General features: G+C 40.7%; 2 protein-coding genes across 3 annotated transcripts in view; both read right to left on the bottom strand.

Annotated features, from left to right (window-relative positions):
• abca12 (ATP-binding cassette, sub-family A (ABC1), member 12) overlaps positions 1 to 23,173 on the bottom strand; it is a 99,648-nt gene that overhangs the window by 20,062 nt on the left and 56,413 nt on the right. The window contains exons 69-70 of one of the 2 annotated variants that reach the window (XR_011917965.1): positions 22,200 to 22,337; positions 21,576 to 21,731 (exon numbers count right to left, since the gene is read on the bottom strand). Coding sequence is in view for 1 of the 2 variants with exons in the window: in XM_072397217.1 (XP_072253318.1) it covers positions 21,627 to 21,731; positions 22,200 to 22,337 (243 nt within the window). In the remaining variant the exon portion in view is untranslated. Of the gene's footprint in view, positions 1 to 20,930; positions 21,732 to 22,199; positions 22,338 to 23,173 lie in introns of those variants that run through there. The other variant, XM_072397217.1, reaches the window with a different exon arrangement.
• Positions 1,500 to 19,839, bottom strand: bard1 (BRCA1 associated RING domain 1). The gene is made up of 11 exons (XM_072397216.1): positions 19,641 to 19,839; positions 19,144 to 19,200; positions 18,477 to 18,625; positions 16,991 to 18,063; positions 16,296 to 16,376; positions 14,809 to 14,981; positions 10,059 to 10,191; positions 9,791 to 9,923; positions 7,840 to 7,932; positions 3,385 to 3,482; positions 1,500 to 2,060 (listed from the first exon to the last, which is right to left on the bottom strand). Exons 1-11 carry the CDS (start codon positions 19,730 to 19,732, stop codon positions 1,713 to 1,715), a joined length of 2,430 nt encoding a protein of 809 aa, XP_072253317.1. The 5' UTR covers positions 19,733 to 19,839; the 3' UTR covers positions 1,500 to 1,712.

The raw sequence follows: 23,173 nt of genomic DNA, 5'->3' as shown, positions 1-23,173 counted from the left end.
TAATTGCCTTCTCCCACCTCCTACCATGGACAAGAAAAAGGAAGCAATTTTATGCAGCGTAGAGCAATCAATAGCAATTAGCTGCATCCCCGACTAATCCCGCAGAAAATGGCATCTTGGGAGATGGTCAGTGAAGGACCTCTTAAAGCACACATACCTGAAAAAGTTTAGCTTTTTTTCTCCACAAGCGCCAACGATGTGATGGAATAATTAATTGCTTTGTTTTCCTGTTCTACTCTCAATATTGACTTTCCATCAATCTTTCTCCAGGACCCACTGTTTGCTTTTGTATCAAAGTGACATTTTCCATTATACGATCATCTCTGTCTGGTAAACACATGCATATTATGGGAAGTAATTCCACTCTAAAAAAATCATTCATTAGATACCGAAACATGCAACAAATTTATTTCAGTGTCACACACACGGCAAAAAAAAAAAAAAAAAAAAAAGACGAACAGGAAACTTGAGCAACAGATGAATGGGCTTAAAGTGAGCCGAAGATCGACAAATGGGAGGTTGTTGCATAGGCAATGATGCGGATGCTGAGCCGGAGTGTTGTTGAGAAGAAGCAGCGAATTACAATCTAATTCAATCCAACTTCAGTCAATCTAACTTGCAACCACAATGTAGAGTCATGAGTTTCCTCTGCAGGAGCTCAGCTCCCCCTGTGAGGCAGGATGAGAGGTCTGGTCCACAGACTGCAGCTACTTCACATCAAACAGTTAAACAGCGATGGTGGTTTAGGCTGTGACCTGGACACCTGTCTGTGGATGTCTCCCGGCAAGTGGAAAACTCATTAAATACCGCATGCAGAAGCACACAATGTCAGAGCAATTATATAATGTATACACCCTGGCCTGGAAATGTCTGAGTTTATCCAGTAAAAGCCGAGGCATTAATGATGCGAGAGGCACCTGCACTGCCTTATTTACCCTGCAGCTCCTGTGACCCCTGCCTGGAAAAGTGGCCGGGAATGGAAGGATGGTGTACTTTGACCTGCAATGACAAAACAGGAACTCTACAATTACCGAGCAGCATGCAGTTTCGAGCAGATTACTTTGAAAAGTGGTCAGCTATTGAATGCAAATGACTTGTCAAGTGGAGTTAGTTGCATTTGTTTTCCATGGGATTTCAAAATAACTGAATCTGAATAATTTAGGATTATTTCAAAGTCAAACACTGAAACCAGTGCACATTTTACCATAGATTACAAATTACATAAGCATTTTCTTTTCCCCTCAAACATCTCAGGACCATTTCAATGCAAGCACAATTATTTTGTTTATTGAACATTTACATACTGGTCAAATCAAATGGTCTATACAAAATCAGTCATAAAAGTCATAGAAGTCATAAAAGTGTACAAGAAAGTTTTGGTTGCTATATTTTAATGTGATTTAAAGCAAACTGTAAATGTAGTCTGAGCTGATTATAGTTGCATGCCATCAGTAACCAGTAACCCTGGTTGGTTGAAGTTACAGTCTTTTTTTAGCTGGACTATTTTCTCTTTCAGTTATTAATGCAGTCATTTCCTGCTGATCGCCCCCCAGAGGGCAACCATTACCACTTTATTTTACATTTAAAGCACAGATCACTAAAACTGTGGTGTGCAACATTATTCTTTTCAATAGGTCATTTGTTGGTTAGTATCCAACCTAATTATTACAAGTTAATATTCAATATAGGTTTTAAACGAGACAAAAAAAGGTTTAGACCACTATCTGAGGACATGGCACAGGCAGGAGGCAGAAGGCTGCGATGCAGTCGATGATCCAGGTGGACGGGGCGGACCACACCTTGCCTCGTCTCACCACTGCAGGCTTGTGAGGACCCCGGGGGTCATAGATGATGTACTGGGTGCAGAGGGCCTGGTCAGAGCTGGGCATGGCGTGGTAAGCCGCTGCACTGAGAGTTTGAGTCACGTCGCTATCCGGCTTGGGCTGCCGGCTCAGGAGTTGGCCTCCTCCTTCCCGCAGCAGCTTGGTGAGCTCGTCCTTGGAGGGCGACTTAAAGTGGCCAAGGAGGAAGAAGAAACAGCCATCGAAGAGTGGTGGTAGCTGCAAAGCAAAAAAGCAATTCATGCATTACTGGGAACTTTGATGAATTCCTCTTGTTTGATGAGTTCTTTTGACCAAACCCTTTCATCAGATGTCTAGCTGAGATTACCCGTGACTGACACCCATCTTACTTTACTGAAACTTGTCAGCCTAGCTGGGGCTGAATCATTACAACCTCCCCTTTTGTTTGATTAAATCAAATGATTCATGCATTTCCTCTGCCATTACATCCAGCCAAGTGTCTATGTGGATGCTTTTATTATTTACTGTAGAGATGAAATTAATTTTTAAAAGCCTTGTTCTCCACACAAACTCTGAACCATTTAGCAATGTTGTTTCATGCAGCAGTGAATTAGGCCACTGGAGACTGGTCTATTCAAAGCATTAATGAATTCAACTGTTGAGGGATGTAAGCTAGCTCTCTGTTGTTTCGAGCAGGAAGGTTATTTGACTATACTTTGGCTTTCACTTTGAATAATGTGTGTCCCTCATATAGGATTATGACTAAGGCTATTGTTTTTCTAAGAATGAACATTTCTTCTGTATAGAAATGAGGTGAAGAGCTGAAACCAACAGTAGGGAAATGCCAAACCTGCGACGAATACATTTATTGTGTTTACAACCAGCACTATGCTGCTCTGATTCCTAATTTTCCTAGTACCACCATCCATCAGGGGGCAAACATGAAATTGCATTATCATGTTCATTTGCAATGCCGATTAAAACCATTTGCTCATATTTAGTTGTTCTGCTGTAATGAGTCACAGTCGGTATTAATTTAGTTTTCACAGGAATCAAGAGAAAATCACCGACGTCAGACTATGATCAGATGTCACTGCAGCAAGCGCAGCCTCAAAAGTGATAGTTTCGTCCAACTGTCAACTTTCATGCCAACTGGAAGCAGCAATTTTCAAGCCCTGACACAGTTTCTTGTTTTGACTGAGGTCGTGACTCTGATTTGGCCAACGCGAGGCATTTATGTCGTTTTTCAAGCTACTTCAGTGTAATTTTGGATTTGCTTGGAAGCTTCTGCCTTTCCGGTCGTCTTTCTTCAAGCTAAAAAGATTGTCTGGATATAACAGATGAGGGAAAAACAAAGTGCTGATAAAGGGAGATTGATTTGAATTTAAGAAATCTGAATCGTGGCTGCTGTTGATTTGAGTCCGGTGGGGCGGGGGGAGCAGCAACTGTGACTCATCATATTAAAACATGATAAATGAACAGGCATGTGTGCTGCTGCCTGGGAAAACAAACTTTTCCTTATGACTGTAGGACTACACGGTCTTTTCCCTCATTTATTTCAGATTTCCAGCATTTTGTTTACCAAGCTCAATCTGTTGATGCGACTGCGCCGAGGGCCTTCTCCTGCTTCATGCTCGGCTTCAGGCAGCCACTTCCCTGCCTCCAGACACGCTTCCACCCCTGCCATCAAAGAGAGAAAACAAGGAAAATTAAAGCTGCAGCTAATTATGCCGACTTAAAAGAGACTGTCGAGGCATTTGTGAACGGGGGAAGACAAAGCTCACGTCTGTTTTATCCTGTCTGTTGGAAGATTTCAAGAACTGGCGAAGCAGCAGTTGACAGAGAACGATGCCCACAGAATGGAGTTAATGATGCAACCCCCTTAGTAAGTATTAACAAGAATTTGAGCATCATATCTCAGTCTGTCTCTCTTGAGATTTTAAGGAGTGAAACTGGAACTGTGTCGCAGCAAGCATTTTTTTTTTTTTTTTGTAGCTGGAGATGAGGCTTTTGTTCTAAATCCTTGAGAAAAGTATCTCAAAGGACACTTTTTAAGTAAGATGAGGAAGAAAAAAAAAATAAAAAATGGGGGCACATTTTAATGACCTCTCTCTAAAAATGGCTTCTGAACATGTCACAGATCAAAGTGCTGCAGTTCACAGCATGCATACAGTTACTGAGGATTTAAAAGTAGCACACTGAGGTGCACAGTAACTGTTTCCGTTTGATAATTAAAATACAAAATTAAAGATGTCCAAAAAGAAAAAAAGCCTAAGACACAAACCGAACCACACTGACACTTCAGATGCAGAAGCAGCAGTATATATATATATATATATATATATATATATTCATAGCTGGTAGTGTAGACAGCCCCAAACTTACAATACCCTCAGGGAAAAAAAGAAAGCAAAAACACACATTTTGTCTCATAATATTTTCATGAAATCTCCAGTTACTTAATTCCCTCTCTTTTTTTTTTTTACACAAGCAAAGATAACAGATCCATCTCAGATTATCAGGAGCGCTTTCATCAAAAAAGGCAGTCATCAACGCTCCAACAACAAAATCTGTTCATTAACTTTGGACATTTGATCAAAGCGTTAATACAATTCAAAACATGAAAACAAGTATGAAAAATTGGTTTACTGGCATTCATTTCTGAAGATCTTTATTCAGCGCCACGATTTGGGGAAGGCAATTGTTTTGATCAGTACTGTATCTATGGACACATTTGGATGACACGTACACCTGAACCAACAACTGCTTTCAGGGCCATTCAGCTTCAAGTTGGTCTTACACACAGTTGCTCCTAGTTGTGACAGACGATTAAATGAGCAAATTAAGGTAAATGTGTGCAAGTATGTACACACTGTCACAATAAAGTAAATTACATGCATATATACACACTTGCAGTAACTAGTACAAAGTGTGGTTCTCCTCCTTAATTATAGCTTTCTTTGATGGGGTCCTGCCAGATATTTGGACTGAATAAGAGCAAATATACTGGGCTGAATCTCCAAAGGAAATCATTTAATGCTGAGGACTAATTTCTATATTTGCCAGTTATGTTGTGAAAGAAATCCAAAGACATCTTGAACCCCAATCTTCATGTGCCAAATATCTATCTCCTCGATTAGTCATCAGATAAACCGAAAGTCTTTATGATGCCACGATGAAATTAAGACTAGTTTAAATTTCAAGCATAAAGCATTTCTAACGCCCAGCAGAAACATTTAAGGTTAGCAACAAGATGAAACAGCTCTGGAGTCTATCCCAGCTGCTACTACAGGTGAAAGGCAGGGTACACGCTGCACAGGTCCTATCCCTAAACACAATAGTTATATTTGACAGGACTTGTATTGTCATCTCAAACTTTTTAAATATAAAACCTTGATAAATTCTACTATACTCTGTTTTCAAGCATACCTGTGCACACAATCAACTTTAAGTAGATTCTGAAATGAGCACCTGTTTGTCCAGGATCAAAGCATTACAATAAACTAAAGCTCAGGATTGACAAATCTGGATTGCCTGCAGTCTGACCACAGCCAGAGAGAGTCAACCTGGGTTCAATTTCTGGCAGGGCCATGTGTTCCACTGGGGCAGGAGCCCTTTTCAATTTATTCTTATCTCATTTTTCACATTTCACTGGAGGCTGGAAAAAGGCATGCAAGCTTCCCAGCCAACAATGGGAGTAGCAGGCTGAAAATGATCAGGACAATTACACAAAAAGACAAAAAAAAAGTGAAAGGAAAATGGGGCAAAGTGAGGACAGGAACATGCAATTATCAGAGTAAAAATTCAACCTTTGGGCCTAATTAGCTGCTTTCTAAGACTGAGATGAGAACATCAATATCAATTTAATGGTTAAGTAAAGTGCCGGAGTCGCATTCTGTTCAGAATAGTTCAGTTTGAACATCTGATACAGTATGAACGGTTTAACAGTCTCCGTACAACGTAGAAACAAAAAAAACACGACTTATCAGGGGACTCGGACACTAAAAGGAGAGCAAAAACATCAATCTGTGCAACGATTGCCTGATCCAGTTGGCAAACACAGGTTTTGGTTTCTGTGCACATTTTATGATACCAAAGTAACATCACAGTGAGTTATTGGACTGGGATAATCAGAATTATCATATTGTTGCTCATTTATGGGTTAAAACAAGTTAATTAGTGATTAATTGCCGTTTCTCCTAGCCTACATCATCATCTAAAGCTGGGCCAAACACGTCTCGACTCCGGCTTTTGTTGACTAAATAAATAGGTTAACCAAACTGCTGCGTAATGGACATAAACGATTTCTTTTTTTAAAGAAGATAAAGGGAAATTGAACATAATTCTGGTGAGAGGTAATCCAAGCCTTGGCTTAGATGACAGCGACGCCATCCAAAGGCAGGTGACAGTGAAAACTCAGCTGCTGTTGTGTGCTCATACACAAGTATGGAAAACAGATGGAATGCCACAGTGATTGTCAGGAGGGAGACTAGCTGTGTCAAGTGCTCAACCAGCGTGGAGAAAAGAGAAGGGGAGAGGCGGGATATAGTGCAAACAAAATCTTACAGTGACACAGCAACACACATCCAAAGTTGAACTGGCATTCTGGCAGGCACAAGCACTCTCGGCGTGGCACTCAACACACACACATACATGCACTGAAGTGATGCTACTGACAAATACAACAGTGAAAGGCATACCGAGGTGCCAGAAAACTCTTTGACAGCAAGTCTCCTTTTCCTTTGCCTGTAGCCGACTTCCTCTGAATATCTGCTTGTTGACTTGGTTCAAGGATGGCAGGGAGACTGGCTGAGAATAGCAAATTAGTTTTCAGCTTGCCAAAAGAAAAAGAGAAAAGAGCCTAAGCCATCATTTCATCGCTAGTGATATTGAAGCTTTGTGGCGCATTGATTGCTAGATTCTATCCCCAAGTCATCCACCCCCGCTATACGGGAGTCAGACATGTAAGCAGACATGTGCACACAGCAGCAGCCACAAATAATTGATTTGAAGTTGCCTGTTGCACAATATTCTTTGAATCTTTCCCAGGGTATTGCGTATTCTGCAATGAAATGAAACAAAGACTATTTAGAGGTCCCAATACCCCATTCCGCTGATGGAGTTTTGGTTTGATGTGTAAACTTGCAGAGAGGAAATTAAAGGTTTGAATGGCCAGGCCCTGGATTGCTTTGGTACTGTAGAGGAATAAACACAGAAGCCTTTGCAGGAACTCAAGGTTTTCCATGTCCCTCACTGTATTCACATAAACTCAATTCATGCCAATGCATTTTATATTTCCTTTAAAAATTGGCTGTTAAAGTAGAGTCAGTGTTAGTCTTAAAAGGGAGCTAACATGAAACTATTTTAGCCAAGTGGAAGGTACAATCTTCCTGGTGCTCAGCTTGGAGTACAAAACCAAGGAAATCTCCCAACAGGTAGTCCAGTTCAACCCATTTCTTCTTTACTGTCCAACTTAGCAGCCAAGTCTTAGATGCATCATACTATGTAAAGAGTCAACTAACTTAACATGAGATTCAGCTCGAGTTATTATTTGTATGGCTAAATTACCTTTAAATGATTCAGTCAACTTCATAGATTTAGATTAACTTTAAAACCCCGGAAAATTTGTACTTTTCTTTTTTAGTGCAGGACAAATAAGCATTGTGCCCCTGTCTACTGAAGCCTACAGAGGAAAAAAAAACATGAACTAACCCAAATCTAACAGGGATGGAATAAATATAAGCCCACCGACACGAATTAAAGGCTGTCATGAATAAAGGGAAACAGAGGTAAAAAATAAAAATTTGAAATATCTTATCACAGTTAAACAAGCTGCTGTTTGGGTTGTAATATCACCTAGATTGCAGGTCTTATAAAGGGACGATGTATTTAAGGAGGCTTTTTTTTCCAAATAAAATCTGTATTAGTGTCACTGCAGTAGGAGCTTATTCAGGTTCCAGCAGCAGCGTAAACACCCACATTCAAAAACAGCATCCACAGGGACACTGTTCCAGCTGACAGCTCACTCAATACTTACAGCTGTATTTGACAACCCAGCAGCCAGCAAGAAGACCCAGGAGGGCGGAGTAGGTGGTGGGCATTTGTCCTTCTGGCACCACGACATGGCTCACTGGGGAAAGAAACAAACAAGAACAAAGCCAAACTGAAAAAGGTGAGCACATATGGGAGCAGTGCAACACACACACGAATACATGCTGCCGGTTGTTGTCAAAATAATACTTTGATCACATAAATTAAAGTCTTTATTGAAAAGTTAAGATACTGTAGTCGTCAAATTATATTTTTTAGCCAAATGGGAAACATCAGCCTTTTATGTATAGTCTAGGGATTGACTCAAGTAAAGGCTGCAAAGCAAGTTAATCGAATATAAAATATGTGATTAAAAAAAAAAGGTGTTATATCAAACAAATCAAATCATCCACCTGAATGCTTGAAAAGAAATTCATGTAGAGAACTATCTCATGTGGAGAAATGGGGCTCTCACGAGAATCCTAAGCCTGAACAATACTGCTGACAACTATATCGAGATAGGAAGAACAGACAGAATTTGATGGATGGTAGGAGAGCTTCAGAGACCCCTTAAAGAACTGCTTTCTCATGTAAGAAGAAAGAATACCATGTCCGACATACACAATCACATCCACTCGCATTGTTTCTGTCATTTGTTACATGTTCAAAGCGCAACACTATGAATGCTTTAAGGGAGGATCTGTCAGAATAATTCCAAAGCATTTAGCATGCGTATAACATAAGTCCCATACACAATCTGTTTTTTAAAAAATCATACATTTGAAAGACTGAGTTTTGTGACAGGATAACACAATATAACTGGACAGCAGTGTGAATCAACTGAGTCCAACTCCAGAAGAAAAACAAAAAGTCTGTTTTTCACATTGTTTTTTGCCAACAGTGTGAATGTACGTGGCTGTTTCTCTGGTTCGTCTCTGTGATGGACTGACAACCCATCCAAGGTTTACCCCACCTCTCGCACTATGGCTGCCCCCTGAAATTGATCGAGCACGTATAGAAAAGGGACGGATTGATCGATGGATAATTTGCCTGGTGGTTTACCAGGTAAACGCACTCTGAGCTTGTCAAACAACTACTGGCAAAAGACCAGGCAGCAGCTTATGCTATAAAAGGCAGGGGCACATAATTATAGTCTAATTAAAATTTAAATCAAGCTTATTGCCTCTTCATTCAACAAGTGAACACAGCTGACAAGTGCAGACTGGACATAATTATATATCCAGGGTAAAACCCTCTTACGCCACTGTGCATTGGCCGTGGATTTTGGTGGACCTGTAAGCTTCACTTAAGAAAAATAATAATAATTCTGTGAAAGCAGCAACTTTCACCCCTCTGGCCAGCATTGACAGAGCAGTGAGAAGCACTTCTGCTTTTCATTAGTGTGTATTCATCACTCTGACAGCACCTCCAAACATTTTATGAGGAATGATTGCAATTACTTTGGCTCTCTGGTGTTCTTCCAGCCATTACTATTCAAGACCGAAGGAGCTGCTGTATATCAGTGATGTATACACCTCTAAAAGCACTTGTTTGCTACTGCTGAACCTCCATGAGAGATGATGCTCAAGCTCCGACCGCTGGCTCTTACAGTACAAATGGATCTGTGTTAGATAGTAAAGTCTATAAAGCACGGCTGTGTGAGGAAAAATACAATCGGATATAAAAAAAAAAATAAAAAATTCAAAATCCCATCTCTGTGGTGGAGGAAATAATCCTCACAGCAAACATGACAACTAGAGCATGAGATGACTTCATAACTACAGAAACCATGAGGTGGCCGAGTCTAAAACAAGACAATCGACTTCTGATGACCTATTAGATTCTTTGGGAGTGAACGAGCTTATTCACCAGCTGGGAGAGCATCATAAGGGGCTTTACTGGAACATTGAAGAAGCACACACCCTGACGGGGTGCTGTCTGAGTCACACAAACATTACCTGAGCCAGAGAAGGTGTCAGTAATTCTCCCTCCCAGTAGCTCTCCCAGTATGGTCAGCTGATGCTGCTCTGGCTTAGACAGCTTGCTGACTAAAACCACCACAGTTTGATCCCGCCTCACACACTCACTAACCTAAGAAACACAAGAACACAGTCACAAAATGCTTGTCCGATGCTAGAATATCAGCTGTCAAGGGTTTTCAATATCAAATGAAGTAAAAAAAAAAATTTTAAAAGGATTTTTCAATTCTTCTTGGTGAAGACGTACCACAGAGAGATTGGCTGAGGGGCTCGGAGATCTGTGACAATTAGCATACTGGGCGCCTTCTGCAGCTTCCTGGAAAATCTCCAGCATCTCCAGGCTCACTGCATAATCTGCAGGCCGCTTTCCATGCAGATTACTGTGAAGAGGAGAATTCCACAGATAAAGTGCGTTTATGAAACAGGAAGCATGTAGACTCCACCTATAATAAAGTACAATAGTATTAGTGCCAGATTCTTATCAATCAACATCAAAGGAAAAGATATTTAATTTCCCCCTTTCTGTTACCGTGTCCAAAAAGGTCTACAGAGTTATCGAGAGTCTATAGAGCGTGTGCTTGAACACCTTGATTGTAGTCCAGGCTTTTCTTTCCTCACCTGTTTGCATTATCATTTTGCATGTCATAAACAAAGAGAAAGCACCTCACTCCACCATTTTTTAACAATTAGCTCACCATGAATACAGGATAAGCTTTCAGAAACAATCATTCTTATCTATTTAGTTTTCTTTTTAAATGACACCTTCTCATATATCTGTAGTTTTTGGAACTCGAGTGTTTGGGAACTGGCTTATAAAAGGCTCCGTTTACAGTTTGAAGTCGGGAACAAATAAAAACTCCCTTATGGATACAAGTAAGAGCTAAGTTTGTCAAACACGTTAAAGGATGAAAATCATTACATGTCAGGCCCTTCTGGAGCTTAGTGACTAATAAACGTTAACATTCCTGGAACCTATTTTTGTCTTCACACACTGAAGGAGCGTGCATGTTACCATGTGCAATCCACAGCAAATCCTCCCAAAAAGTCAATCATCCTCTAAACATGCCTTCACGGTGCTTCTGAACGGGCTTTCTTTTTAAACCACTGGCCACGCACAACACTGAAATTCAATATTTGCCAGTGCTGAGCTCCGAGCAACATAATCTGATAGTGTCACACCCGGCTTGTTCTATGAAACTGTGCATTCATGTGTGTCATTCACTTGTTTTGTCATATTTGTTTGATATGAGGGTGAGCTGAAATCTGTACTTCAGAGGAAAAACACGGCGAGAGTCATTACATCCAAAAAGCCCAATTTGATTAAATAAAATTAAAAAAATCACAGCATTGCATCCCAAAGAACAATCTTAAACGTGTGTATATATCATCTGATGAGAAGACACTTTACAGATGCAGTATATATTTCAGCTTTGATACATAGTAAACCTCCTGGTTACAGCAGGGATACTGAGGAGAAGTCTAAGTTTGAAGAAGCTGCATAAAATAAGACTGAGGTCACCTTGAGGAAGAAGGGAAGAAAAAGGGATGAAGGCATGCGCAGGAGGAAGAGGGGATATGAAGGGAAGAACGAAGACCAGCAGGTCGTCTCTAAAAGATTAGGCGTCAGCAAAGATAACACCTGGGGGACAATTAATAGGTCCACTGGTCCATAAAATATTTCATTTGGATTCATACCCCAAGCCCAATACACACACAAATACAAACAAACAGAAAATGTCCCTGACACTTAAACATATGCGCACAGCAGCATGTGAGGAGAATATGTAAAATATCCTGGAAAAGTTGAGCTGGAGGTAAAGGAACAAACACTTCCACGGCCTCCATTTCACTACCAAAGCGAGAGGAAAGTGATCGTAGAGGATTCCTTTTTAAACTAACGCTTTTTCTTTAACCACAGGGAGAAGAATCAAACCAGTGTTTTTCTCAGATTCTTTACAAAACAGACTTCTTTATTGAAGCTAACATTAAACAACAATTGCAACACTGACAAAAAAAAAAAGGGCCTGAAAATTTAAGCCAATGCAGCTCCTTAAAGCGTCATTCAAAGGGTGTCAATCCTTATAGATTCCAGTGTTAACATGTCAAACAGAAGAAAACTACTTTAAATTCATGGTCTGGAAAACTCTGAAGGTCTCTACAGCAATACATACATTTTTTACATTTCCAGTTTAAGTTTCTGCATAATTAGGGGCTGTGACAAGGATCCAATGGGACAGGGAGAGTGTGCTCGGGATTTCAGTCAAAGCCAGCAATTAAATGTTAATTCTGCTTATTAAAAAACAAAGATTGAAACATCCCAATTAAAAACTTGAGGCTTCAAAACTGTAGTCCACAATCGAGTGGGTGAATGCATATCAAAAATGGATGTCTGTGACACAAATCTAACTAACTCTTATGGTACACAGCACTAAGACTTTCATTCTAAATTTAAGCCAATCTTATGAGAACTGAAAGGCTGACAGAAGTGCTGAATTATGTCGGTCCAGCAGGAGACTACTGGTGGAAGCGTGCAGGCATCAACTCAACAGGCATTGGTTCAGACCTGAATGCCTTCTTAAAGGGGATATATTATGGATAAAATACACCTTTTCTGAGAGCACATATGAAATCAATTCCAGCTAAAAAAAGATCTGCAAACTCTGCAAATTTCTCACTCAGTGAATCCATCAGATTCCCTAAAACATCCATCCCCATCTGTGGTATTTTTGACCAAAGGGTGTGAAACATTTCATTAAAACATTAGGGAAGTGTGTCAACATGTTAAAAACAAACAAAAAATAATAATAATCAAGTGTAACACATCCCTTCATTATAAAAAAAAAAAAAAAACTTGGTCTTCTCTCTTTCCCCTCTGACCTGTCATGATGCTCGAGTTCATCTGAATCTTGCATTGATGATGGACTTAACACAAATCATTAGGAATATTTCATCCCTTGTAACTGGAAAACAGCTACAGTCCTGTATAAAAAGAGCCAAAATTCATCTGAGCATTGCACTTTGTTTTGACAAGACAATGAAACGCAGACAGAGTACATTTCGAGGACTGAAAAAAAAAAAAGAGAAAAGAAATAGACGAAAGAAACAAAATTATATCCATTCTCTGCAAGTTGTCAAATGTGCATTTATCTTAAAGGTGCCCTGTGAGGTTTTTTTGTAAACAACTAAAGTTCCTGTTTCCACTCAGCCTTATTCAAAAAAAAAAAAACATTCTGTGCATCCTTGAGGTCCAACAAAGATGCTGAATTCATTTCCATAATTCTTTCCACCCTTTTGTGTACTTGCTTGCCGTCTTACTGAGCCGATGATGATGCATTTCTGCATTAAGCATTTTACAACCATATGTTGTTTGCTTGTAGAAACCAAGAAGGCTGTAAGAATTCAATAACTGAAAGCCACGAGCTGAAGCTCGAGCACATGTATCCCAATCTTATACCTATAAACACACATTTCTTAACATTCAGTCCCACAAAGTGTTTTTAAATCAAGGTAAGCTATGGCAAAACCAGTAAAGCAATGTCACACTGTGCTCATTACATGGAATACTGCAGACCCAAATGAACAAATTACCAACATTTGGTGACTGCTATTGCTTGTGTGATTTGTGTACCCTAATTATAACAATCCGGTGCGTCTTATTGGCATTCGAGTACTGGAGGCCCACAGGTGATGTCAATTAAAATCCGAATATGGATTCATTGTATGGATTCAACACTCAATCCTGACGACTGAGCCAGAAGTATACTAAATTATTTGTTTCCCCACTTCTGTTGAACACAAATTCATCAGCTGCACCAACACGAGCATAAACAGAGCATGTAAAAGCTTATTAAATGTCTTCCAGCATGGACTTTGCAGGCTGCCTCCATTACACCTATAGAGCTAATAAGAGGCCTTGCTATGCATGCTGTGGAGTTTTCCCCAAAAGGGAAGGTAAACACATTCAGAGCAGGTGTTTTTGTTTTCTCTAAAACTTCATCATTTCTGGGTAATTCGTAATGGGGATTTCTGGCAGCAGCTGATTTAGAAAGGGTGGCCTTAACACTTGAAAAAGGCAGTGGAAACATTCAACCCCATAATGCACACATGCGGATACACAAAGGGACAATGAAGACTTGCAACATCGGTGCGCCCAAACCCAGAGATGTGTGCCAGTCGTTCCATTAGGAAATGCACTGGCAGTTTGTGCTTGGTAAGCAAAGATGCTATGACAAGAACTGCATTCGTCTGGCAGAGCTCTGACAGACTGTCCACATCATTGCATCTTTCCTTTGCAGACAAGCAACAACGTTCAGACGAGAAAACATGTGGCCGAGCAACCGGGAGCCAATAAATTATATGAGAAAAATATAGTAAAAAAGAAGAAGAGTAGACAAATGATGAGGGGTATAAAATGATGGTGAAGAGTGCACAAACTGACCATTACACTGACCCTGATCAATGACTCCACTCATCATAATGATTACCCGACATTCTCTCTCATTATCGACACTCTACCTTGCTTCCATGGGAAAAATAAAGCTGATGCAGCATCAGCTGACTGGCCAACAAGTAATCAGCATCAGCCAGGCATCCCTCCACCTACACACAACACTGCTTCAGTCAACCTTAACTACGCACAGAAATGATTACCCGGCACAGCAGCAAGGGAACAGGAACTACATTGTTTGCTTTAGAAGAGTTATAAAAGTTCTGGCCAATCAGAACTAAAAACCTAAATGATGCAATGCATCTTTTTTTCCCCCAAATTTAAACTGACTCAGTTCAAAGGTTTTCATCATGTTTTGTCCACCAACTTTAAACTGCAGGCAAACTAAAAAGATCTGAAAGGTTGCATTCAAAACCAGGCGGTTGAAGAAGAAATAAATAAATAAATAAAATCACCCAATGGGATAAAAGTATCTGTAGCAGTAAAACCAATAACCTTAAACGTATTTAAAATGAGAAGAAGAAAGAAAAAAGGGGGTGAAGGAACTTACAGAACACTCTGCAAGGCGCCAAGCTGCAGCAGCCTTCTGACGATGGCCGCATGTCCGTTCCTCACAGCGTCGTGGAGTGGAGAATCATTTTCATACCCAGGTGTGTTCAGAAGGGCTCCTTTTGAGACCAGTTCCTCCACGACTGTCAGGTGGCCCAGGTTACACGCTTCATGCTGAAACAAGAGGCAGCAAAGCTGGCAAGTCACCCTGATCACAGACCCGTTTCATTTTCCTGTTATCCTCAGGGGCAAAAACAATGTCCCAAGCTTGTCTTGCTTTGTAAATTCTTCACTCACAATTCAGTCTGAGATTAGATTGGGAACGTATCCAAGACACTGCAGCAGCAGCACAGTGCACACATTACCGATACGAACCGTGTAACTAAGGTCTCCTGCGACTAAAAAGATGCAAGTCTGATCAACTTAAAAACTCTTCAGCTTCTCTTCAGAAGCTGGTCGGAAAAAAATATTTGCAATATCAGCTATGAAATATTTAGAAGGAAATATAATGTAATAAATTACTTCATTTGTCTAGAAACTGAAAGCTGCCTCTCGTCATTTCCTACCCACCAACTGTTTCATATAAATCCTTCGTGTTCACCATCTGTAGCAGACAAATGTTTATTTTCCTCTCCGTGAAGAACCAAAATCCATGGATTTGTAAAGTGGACATTAAAATCCGTTTCATTTTGTTTCTTTAAGGCTTGACAAACAAAGGCAGAGCAGACACAAGTAAGAACTCAAACCCAACTGTTATCCAAGTAATAGAGCAAAGGAGATAAGATCAGCTCAGGAAAAGACACACCGGGGAGTTCCAAATGACTGCAGCGTGTTTACAGCTCCCGGCCGTTCCAGCTATAGAAGGGAAATCAAATATGAAGCATTCAAGCTCCAAGGTTATTGGCAGCATTTTGAATGATCAGCTGCAAACTCTGGAGTGCTGAAATAAATGCAGCTCAGGCTTCAGGTGAACACATTTCAAAGTTAACTTTTAGCATAAAACAGTTGCAGTTTTATTTTCCACAGCAGAAATATTTCACGATTGACCTTTAAACCTAAAAGAAATACAACTATCAGACAATCACATCAGAGACAAATGTCAGAAATATATGCAAGAACCAGTGCGTAATGCGATTACGCTACGGACAATGAACGCAGCATCGAAGCATGTTGGTGTACCAGAGGAGAAAAGATAAGAAATGTGTCAAATTGTGGTTAATGATACAAACATCTGCAGGCAAAGTTAAAGTGTAAACAAACGGTCTGGAAAAGTTTCCACCATCAAACTGTCTGACAAAGCCTGAAGTACCTTTGCATCGCGGTGGCTAAAAATGAAAACCGCTTCTGCTACTGACAAGAAACATCTCTTTCAACATAAGGGAAAACCTTAAAAAGCCTTAATGCTGTAGAAAAACAGTTGACCTCCAAACAAGTCCAGCTTTGCAGATGAAACGTTCTGTTGCCGAGTTTTTCAAACACATCACTTACCAGAGGTGTCCACCCAGCGTTATCCTTCAGGTTGGGGTCAGCTCCCAGGTCCAGCAGTTCCCTGACGGCCTCCACATCTCCCTGCAGGGCCGAGGGAGAACAACACACCCCGGGTCAGAATCACAGACCCGCAAAGGCAGCCCAGCTGGTCCGAGTGAATCAAAACCCTAAGGTTTATCAATCAGGCTCCACAGTGGGCCATTGATTACTTTGTCTGAGGTGCAGTGAGGGATTACAACTATGTTCACAAGGATTATTGTAAGACAGAACGTGGCTGCCTAATGATCTGGATACTAATGTTCAACTCCACAGGAAAGGAAGCCAATGAAATCTGTGTTATATAAAAGAAACTAAAGAGCAAAAAAAAAAAAAAAACAATATGCGTCATGCACCCTCAATTAATCATTTATTTCCATAAATGCACTTCTTCTTTTTGCAGTTAAACAAATGATAAACTAGAAAGCTATTTCAAGGCAAAAGTTAAAGTGTATTTAAGCCACATGAAACCCCCTGATTTTGGTTTATACTGTAAACATCACATTTCATGCTCAGATGCTTCACTCCATGTTGTTGATGAAAATCAAGCATCGTGTATTTAATCTTTGAATTGCTTCAGTCTAATGAGAAAACATTCCCAACATGAAATAGAGTCAAATAAATGAGGAATTAGGAAATTTATTCAGAAACCTCTCGACCTTTATTGCAGCTAGATGCAGCGGGGTCTCTCCCTTGTGGTTCCTCTTCATAACTGCAGGGCTTCCTGGGCTGGGTCGTCCCACAGATGATCGAGGACTACAGGGAGATCTGCTGTGGTTTTCCATAGATGCTGCAAAGGGACTGCCCCTTTCCTCTTTTCTACAGTTTGCGACTCTCTTATCAGCCTTAGGGCTAGTTAAAGACTGGAGGTTAAGGACCGCTGGAGACATCCGACCCAGTGACTTCCTCCCTCGGCCCGGAGAAGCCTTTGGCCTTTTTGGTGTGTTTTCCAAGGCGCACTTTTTTTCCTCAACTCTGGTTCTTTTTGAAGACTTGTCTGGTGGAGGTATTTCATCCCGCTTTTCAGGATTATCATTTGGGTTGGAGTCATTTTCAGGTAGTTGTAACGCCACACTGTTCGTCATGCTCTGAACTGGCCGGGTTTGGTGATTCAGTAGCTCGACTCCATCTCTTGAGAGATTGTCAGTCATTGTGCTGCTGGCAGGACTGAGTTCATTAGTACTGCCCTGTGGCACTTCAAGCTCAGGTTCGTCAGAGGTGACAGCAGGGCTTAGGAAAGAAACCCTTTTACTGGACCTTTTCGCCCCATCAGCACAGGGCTGCACCAGTTCAGATGAGATATGTGCAGCCTCTGAAATTCCCCATTGTTGGTTTATCGCCTCCAGCCTCTCCTTCTTCAAATCCTGCATGTTCCGTTTCCATGTGGTTGCAGCGGATCCTTGCACCTGCACACGCCTGTTGTCAGCATTGTTCTCAGGCAGCCTCTTCTTCCTTTTCCCGTTAACACAGCTGCTTCTTTGAGACGAGGAAGAGTCTTGGGAGGAGGAGGTAAAATTAAAAACCGACAGGTCCTGGCACTGAGCTGCAGGAGCGTCTTGCTGCGCTGCAGTCGTTTCTCCCGAGGACGTGCTGTCGGTTACAGTTACCTCTGAGGGCTTCTCCACCTTGCAGCGCACTTTGCGACTGCGGGGACTGAACCAAATCTTAAAGTTCTTCTTGTGTTTTAACACAGCAGTCTCAGGCTGTGCTTGGATCTCGACAACAGATGAGTCTGCAATGAAGCGTCGAAAAAACACAGACAATACACATTTAACAGCACAAAATAATCCCTTCCCCGCTGTGTGTACACTACAGCTTCTCAGTATGAATGGCTTTCAAAAAAGCCGTTTGTGTTAGCAATACCCACTGAGATGAAAAAATAAATAAGAATACTGACAATCAATTTCCGTTTTGATACATTTACGCAGGCCCCTGCAGACATGCACATATTCAGCCGCTTATATTGCCCTGATTGATTTGTCAAAACAAAATAAAAAACAAAAGTGGTTAAATGCGTTGCACAATAGATGCCAATGCCCAGATGGGCGATACATGCAATAAACCCCTAATACCGAGAGGAAATGTTCAAATACATCAACTAGAAGCATGTAGGTGGATGCCTGTACACACAAAGCTCCTAACTACCTGGTTGTTTTGTGGGATTGAGCAGGGACTCCAAACCACAGAAGATTTGTATGATGCTGCTCAGCTGCCTGTTGATTTGGATGTCCTTCACCCACGCAGGGCTGTGACACACGACGCAGCCATCTCCTGCCCGGGGGCCGGCACAGGACCTGAGCAATAAACTCTTCTTAGATTGGAGTCCAACTCACAGTTCAGTGGAAAGAAATACAGAGAGGTTACCGACTCCTCCTCTTAGCGGATTCAGATATGAAGAAAGGGAACAAGTTAAGGCTTTTATTTATTTATTTATTTATACTCTGTGAATGGTCTTCACCATTAAAAAACACGCATCATCTACACTGGAGAATATTCAATTTAAAAAAGTCATTTTCCCCACTGATTTCACTCATTTGACACACCTGAATGAACTGACAAAATATCTCCCACTGTAGCTATTTTGATGTCATAGCAAGAAGGCCATACTGTTACTTTTAAGTACCACTTAGGCATGCCATTATACCCTGCCAGTGTGCTAACATGCACAATTTCACAATTCTGGCAGCAGCGGCACACTTAAATGGAATGGAGCATCATCATCTTTATTAGCTACACCTGTGTTGGGCGAGAAAGCTTCCTGCCTCGAGAGAAGTGTGTGTGTAATAAGCGTATCACAGCAAGGTTGCATTACCTGCACAGCATATGCTCGCACAAGCCCAGACACACAGGCTCTTCCATCATATTTGAGCTGGAGTAAAGGACAGAAAACACGTATTAGTAGTCAGTGCAGACACGCCTTTGCCACTCTGGACATCTGTTTTTGATGCCCAGGGAGGCAAAGACTCGGCTTACTTAACTTTACAACCGGCCAGAACCCACAAATGGAGAGTTTTGAGGATAAAAATAAACAGATTGGATCACAAGTGGTTTGATCATTAAAAAAAAAAACACCAAATACTGCGAAGCTGCGCTTCATTTTCGCTCTCCAGTTACGTAAAACTTACACGAACATCGAAAAGGGGCGAAACGCCTGTTAGAAATCATCCATTCTGCCCACATGATTAACCCAGCTACTAAACGAACTGCACAGGGGGTATTTTCAGTAGAGTGTCGTGATAAATCCAGTTTGGAGCAGCTTGACATTCGTGTGTATGGCAGTGCATTAGATAAATACTAAAGTGAACTTACCATTTAGAACAAAGGAGCAGTCGACGGAAGTTAGCAACCGCCTCTTTGGTGCTCTTCCAGTCATCCGTCTGCACGAGAGTTTGCTTATTCATTTTTAAGACGAACTGTGACTTTGTTTGCTTGATTTTCCTTCTTTGGTATCACTGCCTCAATAACAATACGGTAAAAACTAACCGAGCTTGCTTCCTGCTCTCTCGCATCTCCCGCCAGAGATGACGGAAGTAACGTAACTTCTCGTGGTGTGACGTATCCTCCAGGCCGCCCTCATTCGGCCGGTCACAATTTCAACAAACTCATAGAGCCTTAAAACGTCAACACTGAGGTTACACCCAGCTGTATTTCAGTCGTAAACCCGTAAACAGCTCTGAATAATTCGGTAACTTAATACACTCGATTTACTAAAGTATGTAATACGTGTGATTTGGACTTTGATCCGAACAACATGTTTCCAAATGCTTGAGAAAAGAGCAACAAATAAATAGTTGTGTCATGCCACTAAAAGGTCACCTACCGACAGATGAGTAACCAACTAGGTATACAAATATTTATCCAGAGAGGATGAGCCTGTAATGGTTAATACAGTAAGCGTGGTTTCAATATTTCAGAGAATTTTAGAGCCAACATACTTGGTTGTTTATCTATTTTGTTTGCTGGAAAACTCAGGGGTGCAAAGCCAAAGTCCAATACTGATTGGCCATAGCCTTTGGGCCATTAATTTTTCTTGATGTTGTTATATTTATTTATTTTTATTTTTTGTCATAGGGCTGCATGGTGGTGGTTAACACCATCACCTCACAGCAAGAGAGTTCCAGGTTCAACTCCTAGCTGGGGCCTTTCTGTGTGGAGTTTGGATGTTCTCCCTGTGTAAGCGTGGGTTCTCTCTGGGTACTCTGGCTTTCTTCTAGGTTGTCGACCACCACAATGTCCCGTTGGTTATTTATCAGTCTGGTTCTAGACGTTCCACAGGACCTAAGCACGGTCATTCTCCACCATCTTTGGAGGTGTCTTTCATTTTGACTTTGGGACTTCCAATCCATACCCGGCACCAACGTCTCTGGACGCTAATTCCACCATTTGGTTATGGCGTTCCACGCATTCTGTACCTGCCTGCATCTTACACCCCACTACTATGTACTGGACTGTCTTAGAAGCCTCAGGGCCTGTTCTTGAGTACAAGAGCAAGATATATATATACAAACATAAAGTCTAATCAGAAAATCAAAGATCTTAAATGCACCCCAGAGTAGAAACAGAATAAAAGTTTGAACAACATTAAACTGGACTGCATCAGAACTTGAAAAATCTTTATTAGAATTATAAAAATAGTCTTAATACATTAAAGACCACATGAGCAAGAAAGTCCATTAAATATTCAATATAGTCACTCCAATAGAGAGATGTGCCCTTAGAGTAACTATTAATGAGTAAAGGAAAAGGGTATATTGAGTTTGAGTGTGGATTTTTTTCTTTTGTCAAGTTTAATCAAATAGATACAATTAAATGTATCTCAGGTTTTTAAAAATATATATGTAATATATTTACTGAGTGATTGGTTTAAGATGATATGCAATCAGGGCATACCAGCAATACACAACAATTCAAGATGTGAACAGTACCCAAGCCACAGAAAGAAAAATCAAATCTTCAAAAATAATTACATCAAATTGAATCCAAAGTAAACCTACATGTGGAGTCAAATGACTTGTAAATAAACACTAGACTACATTTTCAACTTCATCTGTGCATGTATGAAAAAGTGCAGGTGCTCTTCTGCTTCTCATTCCTCATGTCATGGGATATACACAGAAATGTAATTTTCCTTCATTTGATCAATCAAGAGATTTATAAGAAATAATCAGGATCTAAGAAACAAATATGTTATAATCATATTTTGTACACATATTTATGGGCAGATTTACTATGAGAGGACACCAGTGTTTTATCTCACAGTGAGCAAAAAAAGCCTAGAGGACATGGCAGTTTGCTCTATGTATGTACTTCCTTAATAGAGTCCTGGCCATCGCACTCGTCTTCAGCATCAATTGATATGTTTTCCATACCAGTCTTTCCCATGGCAAAATTAATGAAGACCTGTGGAGATTCAATAATAATGTAAGAGTCACGCCAGCGTTAAAAGTAATAATTTCCCCTGATGTGAGCTAATAGGCTGCTCAGCTTCCCACCCGGTTTTCTTTTTGTTTCCCCCTCTCTTTCTCCTGGCTGTGGTGTCTTCCAATCCCAGACCCCAGAGGGTTTAAAGTGGTTGAAGAATATCAGCACTGGCTGCAAATACAGTTCATGGTTTCTTCCCCTAACTCATATTCCATTTATTTTCCCTCAGGCATACCCTCTGTCAGTTTCCCTCTGCCTCTCTTAAACTTTCTCTGCTCTGTCTTTCACTCCCACTCAGCTTTCTTCTGTCCCCGCTTCCCCTCCTGCCCTCTCGCTCCTGCTCTCATCTCTTGTCCCTTCACTCTGTCCCCAGCTACCACCTACCCACCCCTACAAAAGCCACAAGATAGTTCTCCCTCTCTCTCGTTTTATGTTGCTTCTTCTCACCTCATCCAGTGTGGTCTGGCTCACAGAGAAGTGTTTGATCTGCAGAGCATTCTTGCTGGACTCCAGCTGGTCAAAGATGTCAGCAACTCCTCCAGGAGCAATTGGTACATGGTATTCCACCATGGCAGAGTGCTGGTCCTGCGTGTTCAGAGAGAATGCAGAGATTAAAAGTTTGAAAAGAAGACAATGCTCTTGAATAGTGTAGATCACTGAATCCCACCCAAAGAACTCATTAAACATCAGTTTCATCAAAAAAACAAAATTTCCTGATTGTTCAATTTAACAAAAATGATTTGCTGGGGAATCAAATTTATTTTTATGTTAGTTAACACATATAATTGAATGAAGCTGGATCACCCCACAACCTGATACAATCAGTTGCCACTAATGTTCAATAAAGTAAATCAGAAGCTTGTTTCTTTTTTTTTCTTTTCCACATGGGTCATTAGGAATACATGTCAAGAGCACAGCCATCAATACCCAATTATCAGGTTCTTTAAAGCTTCACTAATCAAGATAATCAAATTCACAGTGACTAGATGTTAAGTGAAAGGGGTTAATTAGTGTGAGAAATGCACCAAATTACTTTTATGTTTCAACTCACTTTCACCATTTTACCACAACTTAAAATCGAGCAGCAGGGGAAACCTGATGAAAAAGCCACTTGGATCCATGTCATGAAATGTTGCAGTTTCACGATGAACACAACTCATCCCTTATATTGTTTCTTACAGAGATGCAGTGTGCCAAAGTCTAACATCTTTATGCATTTTCCTGTGCAATAATATCCACTAGCTGGTGTTCACTGAGCCACAAACACCTTTTTGACGTCTGCTACATACTTCACATCTCCTAAATGTAAAAGCAAAAAGAGTCTGACGACATTTTTTTTTAGGCTTAAACAAGCCAGTACTTCATTGCTGTGTTTTCAACTTTATGGAAAAGTTCTATTTAACACTGTATATACATAAAGA

The sequence above is a fragment of the Leuresthes tenuis genome, unplaced genomic scaffold, assembly GCF_036924035.1.
Source record: "Leuresthes tenuis unplaced genomic scaffold, fLeuTen1.0.hap1 SCAF_12, whole genome shotgun sequence".
NCBI lineage: Eukaryota > Metazoa > Chordata > Actinopteri > Atheriniformes > Atherinopsidae > Leuresthes > Leuresthes tenuis.
This window is presented reverse-complemented; position numbering and strand designations above follow the sequence as displayed.